This window comes from Diadema antillarum, unplaced genomic scaffold (genome assembly GCF_040938485.1).
Source record: "Diadema antillarum isolate AM-2024a unplaced genomic scaffold, OU_Dant_1.0 scf00000024, whole genome shotgun sequence".
Taxonomy (NCBI): domain Eukaryota; kingdom Metazoa; phylum Echinodermata; class Echinoidea; order Diadematoida; family Diadematidae; genus Diadema; species Diadema antillarum.
The window spans coordinates 383,129-397,959 of record NW_027270913.1 but is presented as its reverse complement, the minus strand read 5'-3'; the positions used below and the strand labels follow the sequence as shown (position 1 = coordinate 397,959).

The window sequence follows — 14,831 nt, the reverse complement described above, 5'->3', positions numbered from 1 at the left end:
CCGCAAATCAGATGCAAGGATTGCAGGAGCTTCAAACATTTATCAGTGACTGACAAGTTTTATAAATCGCTGCCCTACTGTTTGTCATTTTTGTCTTTTCTTCTCTCTTTTTATGTGAATACATGACATGTCAGTGCTCAAAGTATATCTCGGTTAACATATTTTGAATAGGATTTGGGCAACAGTCCTTCACAAACTGAGCTGTACAGTAAGTTTAAGACAAACCGACCAATGTTGAAAGTATTGCAGTTCCACATGAAGGCTGATTTTAGAGGGTAACAGTTAGTTATTGACAGTTAGATATATGACATTTCAGTAGAGTGGTAACTTTCAAAAGCCTTTCAGCAAATTATTGATCAGGGTATAGTAGAGGTTAAAGTTCAGGCTCCAAGTAAGTTCACTATCAACATCAGAATAAGTGATAAATGTCTGAGATCAAAGTATGATTAGAAAAGATGTTCAAGGTGCATTCAAGAGAGCCCTCTGTTGTCCAATAATGGCACAATTGAGTCACTAATTACGAGCTAGGAAGTTGTGTCACTAAGTCACGTCTCCCAGTCTCAAATCAGGAACATCCTGTTTAGGCTATGATGCCAACGCCTGTCTAAGGCAAAGGGTTTGTGACGGCTCTCAGTATAACGCGATGGGTGTACCGTCTCTGTGAGGTCATACTCTGCCTCTATTAGCTCAGGATTGTTGTGGTTTATTCTTATGACGTAGTGTAGCACCTTGTGGGGAATCCATTGATACACAATACTCTACACTTTACTATTTTTGTGAGTATGTCCATATTTGTAGAGCAACTTTACCTACTTCATTGGATGAGTGCATGATTTAAAAATGATTTTTTAAGAGGTTGTGTTATTACTTATTTTAAATTCAGGAATCTCACTATAGTGTCCATGATTCCTTTCAGTTTCGTTTTCAATGTATTTATGCTGCGTACATTAGATAGGGTATTTGTTGCAGTCTGGTATGTATGATATGAGTTGTCATGGCAATGTGATAGTATTGATGTGGAAATGTTATGTTGATCTCCCCAGGATTGATTGACAACAACCAGTGTGCTGGTACCGAGGAGGCTGTACAGGCCCGCATTGTTGGCATCGGCGATCAGTGGGAGTACCTCGTCCAACGATCCGCTGAGAAGGCCCTCAAGCTGAAGGAAGCCAACAAGCAGCAGACATTCCACATCAGCATCAAGGACATCAACTTCTGGCTGGGTGAGATGGAGAACGCCCTAGCCTCAGAGGATGTCGGCCGTGACCTCACCTCCGTGACCAACCTGATCAAGAAACACCAGCTCCTGGAGGATGACATCACAGCCCACGAAGACCGAATCCAAGTCCTGAACAACCAGGCCGATGCCTTCATAGAGGCGGGTCACTTTGATCCCGAGAGCATGCGCCAGACCAAGGATAGCATCAATGAGAGGTATGACCGCATCAAGACGCTGGCAGTTGAACGCCGCGGGAAGCTGAACGAATCCCACCGCGTCTATCAGTTCTTCCGCGATATCGATGATGAAGAGTCATGGATCAAGGAAAAGAAGCTCCTGACTAGCTCGGACGACTACGGACGTGAACTGACAGGCGTGCAGAACCTGCGCAAGAAGCACAAGCGTTTGGAAGCAGAGATTGTCAGCCATGAGCCCGCCATCCAGGCAGTCCAAGATGCAGGAAGGTCTCTCATGCAGGACGTTGGACTGAACAGGGAGGAAGTCCAACAGCGCCTGGATCAGCTCGCCACCAACTGGGATGAGCTCAAGCAGCTGGCTGACAACCGTGGTCGCAAGCTGGATGACTCCCTCGCCTACCAAGAGTTCCTGGCTGGCATTGAGGAGGAGGAAGCATGGTTCAATGAGAAGATGAACCTGTTGTCCAGTGAAGACTACGGTGACACCCTGGCTGCTGTCCAAGGTCTCCTCAAGAAGCACAAGGCCTTCGAGTCGGACTTCGCCGTCCATCGCGACAGAGTTGCTGACATCAAGGCACAGGGTGACAAGCTGATCGATGCTCTCAACCACAATGCTGAGGCTATCTCACAGCGCAATGATGCACTCCAGCGCAAACTGGAGGAGCTCGAAGAGGCTGCCAAGCGCCGCAAGGCTAACCTTGATGACAACTCCGCCTTCCTCCAGTTCATCTGGAAGGCAGATGTTGTCGAATCCTGGATTGGTGAGAAGGAGAGCTTTGCCCGCTCTGATGACTACGGCCGTGACCTGTCATCAGTCCAGACCCTTCTGACCAAGCAGGAAACCTTTGATGCTGGTCTCCAGGCCTTTGAGAAGGAAGGAATCATGCAAATCACCTCCCTTAAGGACCAGCTTGTGGCTGCCAACCACGCCCAGACCCCAGCCATCCAGCAACGCCATGCCAACCTCATGAACCGCTGGGAGAAGCTGCTGTCGGATTCAAACAATCGTCGCCAGCGTCTCCTGCGAGCCCAGGAGCAGTACCGCGAGGTGGAGGACCTCTTCCTCCTCTTTGCCAAGAAGGCGTCGGCCTTCAACTCTTGGTTTGAGAATGCAGAGGAGGACCTGACAGACCCGGTGAGATGTAACTCAGTGGAGGAGATCCAGGCCCTGAAGGAAGCCCATGATGCCTTCACTGCCTCCCTGAGCAGTGCCCAGAATGACCTGAAGCAGCTAGCTGCTCTCGACAAGCAGATCAAGAGCTACAACGTCACATCTAACCCGTAAGTGAAGCTAGTCCTTCCTGCTACATTGATGACCTTTTTGATCACATATATGGCAAAGATCATGAAATGTATCCCTGTGAAAAACCACCTCTTAAAACAGTCTATTTAGAATGATACTATAGCTGGTTTTCAATGTCTGGATTGGTCCGCATTTACGTAATATTTGATGCAAGGGAAACATTTGATCAGATGCACTGTGTATTTTTGAATAAACATGATCATGAAGTTGCATAAGAGCTGAACTTGAAAACAAAGTCAGTAATTTCAGTGTAGGCAATGATGTTTGCATAATTAGATTAATATTAGCTACCAGGAGAGCAGTATACCGCCTCTATGTTCTTTTTGCACAGTCTGACCTGTCAATGGAAGATTTAACTCTCTTTCTGTCTCTCCATGAACTCCTTTTTGCAGGTATACCTGGTTCACCATGGAAGCTCTTGAAGAGACCTGGCGCAACCTGCAGAAGATCATCAAGGAGCGTGAGGTGGAGCTGAACCGAGAGATGGAGAGACAGGAGGAGAACGACAAGCTGAGGAAGCGCTTTGCCCAGCAGGCTAATGCCTTCCACCAATGGATCACAGAGACCAGGTGGGTTTAGAAATCTTGGCCATCCTATCTTCTTTCTTTTCTTGGGGGAGGAGGTAGTTGGAGTAGGATTGAGGAAAAGAATATTTTTCTTGTAGTGGACTGGGTGTACATCATTTAGCCATGACTGTGTGTGTGTGTGTGTCCAGAAATAGTACCTCTCTATCTGGGGATGGGACCATACTTTTTTCTCCAACTTATTATTATTTATTTATCTTTTGTGGAATTCATAAGTAGCATCAAACAAGTGGGGTTAGGTAAAGATTTGCCTTGTGGGCTGGCATACATGTATTTTAGTTGATGTAATAGAGATTCCAAAAACCCAGTGCACTCCAGTATTGTGGGATGGTAATTATCTGCATGTTTGTAGAGTGAAAGGGATAAAGTCAAATGGCTATAACAATCTTTGTTTGTATAGGAATGTGTTCAGTGCTTTACATCGGAGGGAATCCCTGAAATAGAAATTGCAAGGAATATTTTCCTCTTGTTTGTAAATTGAGATTTCAGCCTGTTGTATGCTATGAAGTGACTGGGAGCCTGGTTTATTATGGTCACGTAATGACACATGTCTTCTTTTTAGGTTGAATGATGATGCAAGGCTGCTATCTATTTTTTTCTGGGAACTTGTTGTGTTCTGCCTGTTTAGCTTATAAAAAAATTCCCTGTAATTTTTAAATATGGAAATATTGATGTAAAGGAAGTGAATGCCAACTGTTGAGTGTGTCAGCATATGTTCCAAGTGACATCTTCCTTCAGTCACAAGTTACACGAGAGTGACACCAATGTACATTTACTTAACTCTATGCATATTGTGTGGTATTAATGGCTACAGTATATTCATTCAAAGTCTTATCTATATAATATGCTGTAAATATATGGTTTGTGGTGTGCTCATCACTAATGTTCTCTTGCTCTGTTCTTCCAACATCTGTCGTCTCCACGACGCGGTTTCCTCCTCCTTCACTTGGGCCTGTCGGTCACATCTTTCTCCTGGATAAATCTTGTCAAACCCCCTAAAATGCCATCAACAGCAAGGAGATCATCTTTGGGCGGTTAATAGAGCCTTGCTTTCTTCTGCACCCTTCTTGCATCTTGCAGTGCACTCTTGTTTCTTTTCAATTAATGCATTCCAACTAGAGTTCTCTGTTCCCTCCCCTGAGCTCTGAATGCTATGAGAAGTAATTCTTCCATAGATATAGTAACTGCTTACAGAATAGATCATATTTCTGCTTGAAACATAAGCATGCCCTTAGAAAAAACCTTGGACAATATGCTTGTGATAGCTCTCATGATTTATGCTAGTGTTAGGTGTAGCAACCACTTACCTTGTCAATATAGAGGAATTTAAGACTACACAGTTCAAATTTCTACACCCAGTGGATCTCTTTTCAAACCATCAAAATCTGTGTTTGCTTTTCCCCCCAATCTTCCATTAAAATACAAATTCATACTAAGACAATTCCTTCTGTAGTCACCTTGTGAAGATAGATATCGTATTCATCGCAAGTTTATGTAACTGATTATACTAGTGCAGATTATCAAACTTACACTGCCTTTCTGCATGGCTTGGATATTAGATAGCAAAAATTTCTTTCAAGTCCTGTCAAAATTGCTGCTTGTGACATGATCACTTCCATTTGTTTTTCCCTCTCTCTGATTGGCTGAACGTGTTTGCATCTTGATTTCTAGCATTGTTTTTGGTCTACCCATCCTTTTTACTTCCCTACAGTTTGCCTGTCTCTCCCCTGAATATTTCCTCAGTTCATCTGGCATTGTTCCTTCCCTCCCTCCCCCAGCCTTCCTGTCACTCCCTCCATACCTGCCTGGTAAAAGACTCTATCACTGATCCTCCCTCTCTACCTGCTGGTAAAAGACTCTATCACTGATCCTCCCTCTCTACCTGCTGGTAAAAGACTCTATCACTGATCCTGCCCTGTATTCTTCCCCTGTTCTTCCTCTGTTTCTTCCCTCCAGCCTATTCGCTCCCTCTGTACCTGCATGGTAAAAAAGACTATATCACTAACCCTCCCCTGTATTCTTCCTCCTTTTATCTGGCATTTTTTTTTCCGGATTTCTCTCCATTCTACTAAATTTCACAGAGATCTGCTTCTAAAGCATGGACAATGACTTTGGTTTGCTTGCTTTGTCAGTTTTACTTTGAAGGCAGACCAACAATTTATCACTAATCATATGTCATTAACTCGACAACTTTGTTAACAGGAGACTGCCACAATCACCACATGCCTGCAAGTCTTAACACTACTAACTTTGTCTTCAGTTTTGATTTTGACAGTGTCAGCAGATGCCTTGGATTACACCATTATGCCCCTTTAGAATTCAATCATGTTACAAATAAATTGATTGCTATGGATGTACATGTATATAGGTGTTTGTTTTTACACTGAGTACAGCTGGACGTCAAACAACTACTTAATTTGTCATGCTAGTCACATTCTTGTAGCTGATTATACTAACTACTGATAATGTTAGATCATAGTATCTGGATATTCAGCTATGTCTGACTTGATGTCGCTTTGTGAGATTGTATAAGTAGATACTGGATACACTTCAGAATGAATACCTTACTGATTACATAAGTTATGTTTGTCAAAACATGCTTACAAGACAATGTACACAGAATTTTGTATTTTTTTGTGTGTTTTCACGGGTTGCAATAGAATTATGTATATTCAATTCACATGAAATTTGATACTGACTGATAGGATCATAAATTAAAGGACAGCTATATCACAAATTTTCAATAGCAAAGTTTTTATTTGCCATCTGACTAACATAGTACTAACTGTTGAAATAGTCTTTGGTTTTCAGTTCTCACTTTCAGTCAGACAAACACGTGTCATGATCTTCCGATTAATCCTGAATGCCTGTAGTTTGAGTGTTGATGTAACTTCACTGACTCAAACAGTGTTAAAGGGTGGTCCTACATCTGCACCATGGACTGAGATTAAACTGCAAACTACACATGGATGTTGTACCACTGACAAGCATGCATTGTGGATAATGAATGTAACACAGGAGCATGTGGTCCTTGGAATGAGCACTGTGAGGTGAGAGTGGTGCATGATCCCATTTTCATTGTTTCCTCTTCTCTTGTTGTACAGGGTGGCTATGGTGGAGGAGTCTGGAAACTTGGAGTCCCAGCTGGAAGCTCTCAAAGTGAGAACCTCACTTGTTACCGAGTATGCATAGTGAGCTTCAGTGACAGTGTCCTAGAGTGCATAATGAATCTATTATTAAAATTTGCATGTAGTGAGGTCACTTTCACAGGCCTTTTGTAAAACCAGTACAGTTGAGCCTTATAATGAGGTTGGATATACCAAGATACCTGATATATTGAGGTTATTTGGCATGTCCCTTTCCTTTGATATTCTTTTGTTTTTATCCCTAACACAATGAGTTACTTGGTATAATGAGGAATTTTAAATTGTACCAAGCACCTTGTTATAATGAGTTTCCCCTGTACTGGAAGAAGAAAAGAGGATCCAAATAGTGGTCGTACATCAATGATCATTGGGCTTGTATACCACCTCAATGTTTGTTTGTTTGTGTGTGTATGTGTGTTTATATAATCAGCATTTCAATTTTCAACATTATAAATAGCATACGATACTTAGTAGTGTAAGGTATTTGTTTGTTTCTCATATGTTTGTATCAGTGAACATATGAGTAAATCATGAGAATTGTTTTTTACTTCACTCTCAGGCTAAGATCAATGAAGTGAGAGCACAAAAGAGCACCCTGAAGAAGATTGAAGACCTGGGAGCCAAGATGGAGGAACGCCTCATTCTAGACAACCGGTTAGTAGCCTGGCAAAACAAAGAAATTTAACTTGTGGAGTGCAAGCCCTGTTACAAGACCAGTGAACATATTGCAAAATGTTTTTTCTGTAAGTGTCTGGGTTTTCTGTTAGCAAAGCTCTTATTGATTTAAAGAGTGATATTTAAAAAGGAGGGAATGCAGAAATTATTAAAAGGAGCTCTTCATATTATTGTGCACTAAATCACATGCCAACTAATGAGGCTATTTTGTTTTTTTCAAGGAGCAAGTATATTTATGTTGCGTCAGCATAGACTTTAGAGACATTCCAGCCCCAAACCTTCCCACTTTGTGACAAATTTCAATACTTGATATAGTTTAAAGAAGTGTCAAGATCATAGAACTCCCTCTATTGACTGAAACAGCCCCCAGTACAAGTACGCAGGTAGTAGTTTGTTATGTAAGTGTATAACATAGTACTCATGCATGGCACTTACCTGTATTCATTCTAAGTGATTCTGGGTAATGTAAAGAGCATGCCATAAATAGTCATCATTTGAATGGCCATTCTTTCTTTACCCCCATTTGATTATTTATGTGTAGTATCAGATTTTTCAGTCAAGTGGGATGAAATCACAAAATGATGTTATTTATGTCGTAACATGGTAATAATGTTGTGTGTTTATGATGTCCACAGGTACACGGAGCACTCGACAGTGGGACTGGCCCAACAGTGGGACCAGCTAGACCAGCTTGGTATGCGTATGACTCACAACTTGGAACAACAAATCCAGGCCAGGTAAGAGAGAAATGGACCAGCATAGTTAGTCTTTCTTCTTCTTTTTTTTATTATGAATATAAATATATTCATATAATATGCCTTGTATATTTTTCAATTGACCTGTATATTTCTATGTTTGCTACCATACACAATTCATATGACCAATGTTTTTTTTTTTCTTTCTTGAGACAAGGTCAGTAATGGGATGATTCTGCATAGATATCTCACTGCGAAGGATTTCTGTGTCCTATTAACTAGCATCATCAGTTGTATCACCCTCGGTGCAATATTATTGAGTAACCAAACTGGATGGTAGGGAATGAATAACATCGTACTGTAACAAGCAACGAGTAACAACAAGTGGTAACACTGCCGACCTTGTTGTCTCTTCCTTGTAGGAACACCACAGGAGTCAGTGAGGAGTCCCTCAAGGAGTTCAGCATGATGTTCAAGTAAGATTCCTCTACCAGGCTTTCAACCTGCTCTTTAAATTTCATGGATGACTGTAAATGTAGTGGATGTTGAAGTAGACAGTCAGGATTCTGTAAATGATTTCAATGTTGAAATGTCAACTTAATGCAATCTTATTAATGAATGTTTAAAACCATGTCCCTCTTTCATTTGTGTTCTCTGTAGTTTGTCAAAAACATTCAGTGGTCCATGGTGTGCCGATCTGTTATGAATTGATTATAACACATGTTTCATTTCTGTATCTGTATCTGAATTGAATACGCTGAAAAACTCTGGATATCTAGAGTATCACTCGGCACTGTGGTGTGATGTGCAGCTAATCACAATGGAGGTGACGCTAGAGCGTGTGTGTATCAGAATTTTGAATCTGTTTAATATTACTTGGCAGAGCGTTCCATTTTTTTGCTGTTCTATGAGAGAAAGAAAGAAATATGTCAGATTCATTGTTGTCAGATTAGGAAACTTTCAAACCGTATTAGCTTCGAGAATTGGAACACAGTTCATAAGTAACTTTAAATGTTTGAACCTCCTTGTCAGAACAAAATCCTGTAAACCAATTAGAATGCAACCCTGGTTGGGACAATTTAAGCAAGTATGTATGAGGCTGTTTTACTTATGTCTTGTTTCTAGATATCTTCTGTGCCCACCCAGCCCATTTACCCCAATATCTATCCAATTCTCTTGACCCCCCTAGGCATTTTGACAAGGACAAGTCTGGCAAGCTTGACCACACAGAGTTCAAGTCCTGCCTGCGGTCACTGGGCTATGACCTGCCCATGGTGGAAGAGGGTCAAGAGGAACCCGTCTTCCTCTCCATCCTCGACATCGTCGATCCCAACAGGTGAGGGCGCCCTCTCTAACTATTTATGTCTTATTTGCATCAATAAGGACTTTTTGATTGTTAGTAGTCCCAAAGCCGTATTCAAATCACATTGTGTGTCATATCAAAATGAAAAGCAAGCCAAAACTATGTTTAGGATATGAGCCGTGTGTGTGTGTGTGACCTCACCACACAATACAGTGGAAACTCGATATAACGAGATGGTCGGGACCGAGTCGTTTTCCTCGTTATAGCCGATATCTCGTTATATCAGTAGGCATAAAAGAAAGCATAACATAAAGACATGAATTTGCACACGTGGGACTACCCATCATCTTTCAATCAATACTGATCACTTGGTAATGTGTGTGAGGTAATTTCTCACCTTTCTGGGTAAGAAGATGTTTTTTCGCCAATGAAATCCGATATCAAGAATGTTTTTCTTATTAATTGTAGATGTTTGAATTTGTAAATCTATATAGCTTGCGATTGTGTGAAGATCGTCTGTGGATTGGTATGTGGTTATGGTATGGGTGTGTGTTGTGTGTGGAAAGCTTGAATATGGTCTGCACAATGCTGTGTGTGTGTGTGTGACACATTCTGTATGTACATTATGACTGCGTGTGTGTGTGAAGATGGGGAATTCCCTACGTAGAATGCCAATCACAGCATCAGATTGCCTCACAGTCACACTTGCTAAACGTCGTGATGATGTCATGTATACGGCCGTCCCACCACATTTTCTACATGTATCAGTGCGCGCACACACACACATACGTATACAACATGCGGTGCTAGCTGTAGAGTGAAGTGAAGAAAATATGTGTGTACAAGACAGTTTTTGGCGCATCGAGCTTTACAATCTCGGAACGTGATAGCACAGGCGAAGTAAAGCTTTACCCGAAGACATTTTGCTTCACCTCGCTATAAACAGGTTTGATTGGCTATGTTTTTCTTTGTTTGGAAATCACAAGATTTATCTCGTTATAGCAGTTATTTCGTTATAGCCGATCTCGCTATAAGAGTAGCATTTTACATAGTCTTGTGTGAAAGAACTTTGGGACCGGGAAAATTTCCTCGTAATAACCGATATCTCGTTATAGCAGTGTTCGTTATACCGAGTTTCCCCTGTATTAGCTATTTCTTTGCCAAGAAATGCATGTATGTAGTGGTTCAAATTGTATTGATTTTGTCTCAGATGTTGATTATAACAGGTGTATAGTACCGTAAAGTATACTGCCATGTATTATAGCCATATGAAGGGTCATGAAACTTTAAATTTTCAAGGAATGAATCTGTCTTGTCCTCTTTCAGGGATGGCTTTGTGAGTCTCCAGGAGTACATGTCATTCATGATCAGCCGAGAGACGGAGAACGTCCAATCCAAGGATGAGATTGAGAATGCTTTCAGGGCTCTCAGTGCCGAGGGCAAGCCCTATGTCACCAAGCAAGAGCTCTATGCTGTGAGTCTGTTAACCCTTTGTTTGCCAATCAGTTGTGAATGTGCACATGTATCACACATATTATTAATGGGTATAATAGAAGGTAATTATCAATGTGGCTCGCAGAGGGTTAACTCAACTTTTTCATCTTGTAACATTCCATATCATCACTGGGTGACAGAATCTTATGTCTCAGATTTTTGATGAAAATCACTCTTGGGGGGAATTGATTGTGAGATAATCGGGTGATTCAAGCCCCAGCTGTCTTACCACAAACATGTAGCCACCAAGACATGTCAAAGGAAAGGCAACCTCATTTGTTACAGTGCTGTGGCTGCCACATTTTATCGCTCTCCTGAGCATTAAGAAGTGTTGTTTTTTTTTTTAATGCCACTAATTGACAAATTGCCCTACATCAATGCGAAGTATGTCGATGTCAGTACGTCGATGTCAGTACATACGCCCATGATTTCTTTTATCATGGCTACTACTGAAACACTGATCAATTCAGTGCTTATTTACATCAATGTAGGGCAATTTGTCAATCAGTTGCATAAAAACAATCTCGCGATGGAAGAATTTCATGAATTTGAATTAAGAAGTGTGTTCTGTTTATTTCCCCAATTAAGATGCTTACTGGACCATGTCCGTTTGTCAAATCACCTCTATTTAGCTTCATTTGTCTGCACTATAATTCATTGTTGTATTTCTTTACGTTGCATAAATTCATCTTGTTTGTGTATATATTCACCTGTTTTCGTAGAACAAGTTGATAATGTCACAACTTTAGGGGCAATTAACTAACTTGAAATATGTATATACAATATATATCCCCCTTCATGCAGATTAAAGACTTGTTATTTGCACAGACCATTTTTTTTTTTTCAGTTGACCTTAAAACAGAAACCCTACCTCATAGTCAAACTTAAAATTAACAAATACCAGTTAGAGTAAAATCACACAAAAGTCACGGTTTATGAAGGATCCCCCATAGACAGGCGAGAAAAGTCGTAGAATATCACAGTCACAAATGTTATCACTGAACAGAGATGTTGGTCACAGCTGTATTTGTCAACCCCAGGTGAACTCATAGTAAGGAAAGAATAGTCAGTATCATAATTTCTTCTGTTACTCATGTAGACTGTCACATTTGTGTATGTTACTGTTAATATCAATACTTATGATAAATTACAGATATAAAATTATATGTTAGTGATGATTGTCATGAGTTGAAAGTGTTGTCGTCTTCCTGCAAATTACACTTTTGCAAGAAAAAACTTTTACAACCATTGTAGGCTTGTATTTGTCACATGTCTTTGAGATCAAAATGACTGATGTCAAGTTTCCATTTCTGATAATTGCTTGCTTGCGTTCGCAGTGTTCCAACCAATTCAGTGCAGGCTGGTTATATGGCATTGTTTTTATGGTTTGTTTATACATCACAGAATCTTCAAACCGACTTGGCAGAGTACTGCATCTTACGAATGGAACCATACAAGGACAGCAAGGGGAGAGAGGTCCCAGGGGCGTTGGACTACGTCAAATTCACCAACAACATGTTCCAGAACTAGTACCCCACCCTCCCAATCCCTGCGCCTTCCCGAGGGTAGCAGTGATGGCCAGGGTGGGGTTGTTTCATCTTTTCCAAGATCATGGTGTAGTTGTGTATTAAAGAGACAATAAGTTCAGACCAGCACACCAGTTGTGGCCAAACACTCGTGATTGGTCTGTTGGTGTGGAAGCATTTCCAGCACTGCCGTTTTCATCTTCAAGGAACTGACTAAAAATATTGTGAATTGCGTTCATAAGTTTAGTGTAGGGAAACTGGGATTATACTGGCCTCCAATCTTGGGCTGATATATATAGATTAAAAATCATCCTTGCATCATATCTATCCAGTCTACTCATTCACCTACTGAATTGTAAACAATTGCAAAAGATGTATAACACAAAACACTAACTTTGTCAAATTAGCTAAACATTTGTCTACATGATGTTTAAGAACTTTCACAAACTTCATTTCAATGGAATTACCTTCAAAGGCCAAAAATAATCATGAAATCATCCTTATGTGAAAGCATTAAAAAATCTCAGAAATCCCAAAATATGTATTGAAGATGTAAATGGCAGCATACAACACTGAACATTTTGTCGTCTATCTTCCTTTCTGTGCTTCAGTAGTTTCCTGGAATGTCTTGCTTTGTTTTGTTTTTTTCCTGTCAGAATTCCACCTTTTCTATGTAGACCACACTGGCTATGCCTAGGTAGATTTCCAGATTACCACAACTCTTCTGAAGTGTTCTGTGAAAACCAGTAAATCAAAATCTCTGTGTCTTAGGTTTTGCTGAATATATAAGAGCCTCATGTTATAGTGTCTTTTGTGATACTGTTTATACAGCTAAAAATGATACCAGGCAGTGGATGTGGTTGCTGTGGTGATGAGACTATGTGGGTGTGGTTTGTAATGATGTAATAAAAACTGGAGTGGGACCCTAGATTCAAGCACTCTGGCCTGATACCAACTATGTCAATAATGTCTAGTTGTGATATTGATAGCTTCTATGATATGCTGTGTTGCAGAATTTCAAGCAAAATGATACAAGCTGTCAATGCTTTTTGATATAAAAATGTTATCAATTGAAAGTAAACTGAGCAAAATATCAGAGCGAAGGGAAATTCATGCAAATCAAGATTCACTGAAAGAAGTCATTAGCAGTTATCAAATGTATTCATTAAGTTCATTCAGACCATGTTTATGTATTCCTTGTTTTGTGCTGCTCTATGTATGTCAGCCATGCACTTCAGGAAAATTATCCGTGTAATATGCTTAAGAGCCATTGTGTGTATTCTGGTTGATGTGTATTCTTCATATGTATTCACGCACTGTATTTTAGGTCTAGTTTTCTTTGGCAGGGATGTACACACCTGACCAGAGAAGAATTTTCATGGAATTTGAGCCGTGTATGGCCCTCTAATTTTATCCGATTTTACAGTCTGTGGGAAGTTATTTCCATGAAATCTGTTGCATAGTGGACTCATTGGCGTGCCCATGTATGTTATTTGTAGAGATCTCAGAGTGAAATGGGATCAGGTTGTGGTGGAACATTGTGTATTCTTGATATGAGTACTAATAGTAAACTTACCCTTGTGGAATGAGATAAGAACAGCATAAGCTAGTCTAGGAGAGAGTGCTGTAGTTGTCTTGTGAAAGTTAGCATAGATGGCAGTATGTATAATGTGCATACATTAATAAGACAAAAAAAAAAGAAGAAGAAGAAAAAACCTTCCTTGAGCACCTTGTATAATAACCAAAAGTAGCAAGAAAAACTTAACCCTGATTTTCATGGTTCAGTTGTACGTAATTTATTTACATAGTGTGTGCACTCTGGATATCGCTTGGGGCTCAAGAAGTTGTACTGCGTAGCCCTATTCCTTGTTATCTAAAAGTTTAAAAATGCTGAAATAGTGTTTTCTTATTATTGAATACTATTCACAGTATAATGGTCACCACAAAAGTAACTTGTTCTTGTGCTGAATATTATAAATCACTTACACGCATGGTTAACACGCAATTTGGTACTGCAGCATTTCAGCGCATTTTACATTGACTCGTACTATTGACACAAATTTGTACTTAAATCCCAGATTTATGAACTGTAATTTTTCTGTTTGTGTGTGTGTGTGTGTGTGATGGTGTATACATGGCTGGTGTACGCTGTGAAGGCTTTTTTTTTTCCATTTGTTGGAAAGATACAATGACTCTTAGCTAATCAAGGTCACAGGTTTGCTGGTAATTGCTTGGCTCTGTGTATCAGCCAGTTTTCAATCACTCAATCCATAGGCTCTTTCTGTTTAATCTCTGTGTCTCCATAGTTGCCAGTGTGAGTTAAGGTGGAATAGGCTCTCAATAAAACAAAGTCTTGCATCATTATAGCAAAAGATGGTTGTAGAGAGTCATGACATGGTGGTTATTGTCAGTGACAATGTTGTGTAACATATTATTTGGCTGTGGTGAGAGATTTCATTTCTACATGACACACACACACTCACACATAGCACCCTACCACACACGCATAAAACCCTTCATATGCCACATGTCACACACAGTTACTGTTTCGTTCAAATTGTGTGTAAGAACATTTCATTTCATTTCATTTCATTTATTGTTTCTGCATGGTACATTCTTTAAGCTTACAATAAAGGGATGGTAGAGTATTGGTTGAGGTGAGGATTCAGCTTGTAACTTTTTGTGAGAT

The 14,831-nt window shown here is 40.2% G+C and overlaps 1 protein-coding gene across 1 annotated transcript in view; it reads left to right on the top strand.

Annotated features, from left to right (window-relative positions):
- Positions 1-14,527, top strand: part of LOC139733250 (spectrin alpha chain, non-erythrocytic 1-like) — a 58,924-nt gene extending 44,397 nt beyond the window's left edge. The window contains exons 37-46 of the mRNA XM_071644093.1: positions 1,044-2,697; positions 3,112-3,288; positions 4,317-4,337; positions 6,408-6,462; positions 7,009-7,103; positions 7,760-7,861; positions 8,242-8,295; positions 9,009-9,155; positions 10,449-10,596; positions 12,021-14,527. Of these exons, the coding sequence (XP_071500194.1) occupies positions 1,044-2,697; positions 3,112-3,288; positions 4,317-4,337; positions 6,408-6,462; positions 7,009-7,103; positions 7,760-7,861; positions 8,242-8,295; positions 9,009-9,155; positions 10,449-10,596; positions 12,021-12,146 (2,579 nt within the window). The 3' untranslated portion in view covers positions 12,147-14,527. The remainder of the gene's footprint in view (positions 1-1,043; positions 2,698-3,111; positions 3,289-4,316; positions 4,338-6,407; positions 6,463-7,008; positions 7,104-7,759; positions 7,862-8,241; positions 8,296-9,008; positions 9,156-10,448; positions 10,597-12,020) is intronic.
- Positions 14,528-14,831: the final 304 nt, after the last annotated feature.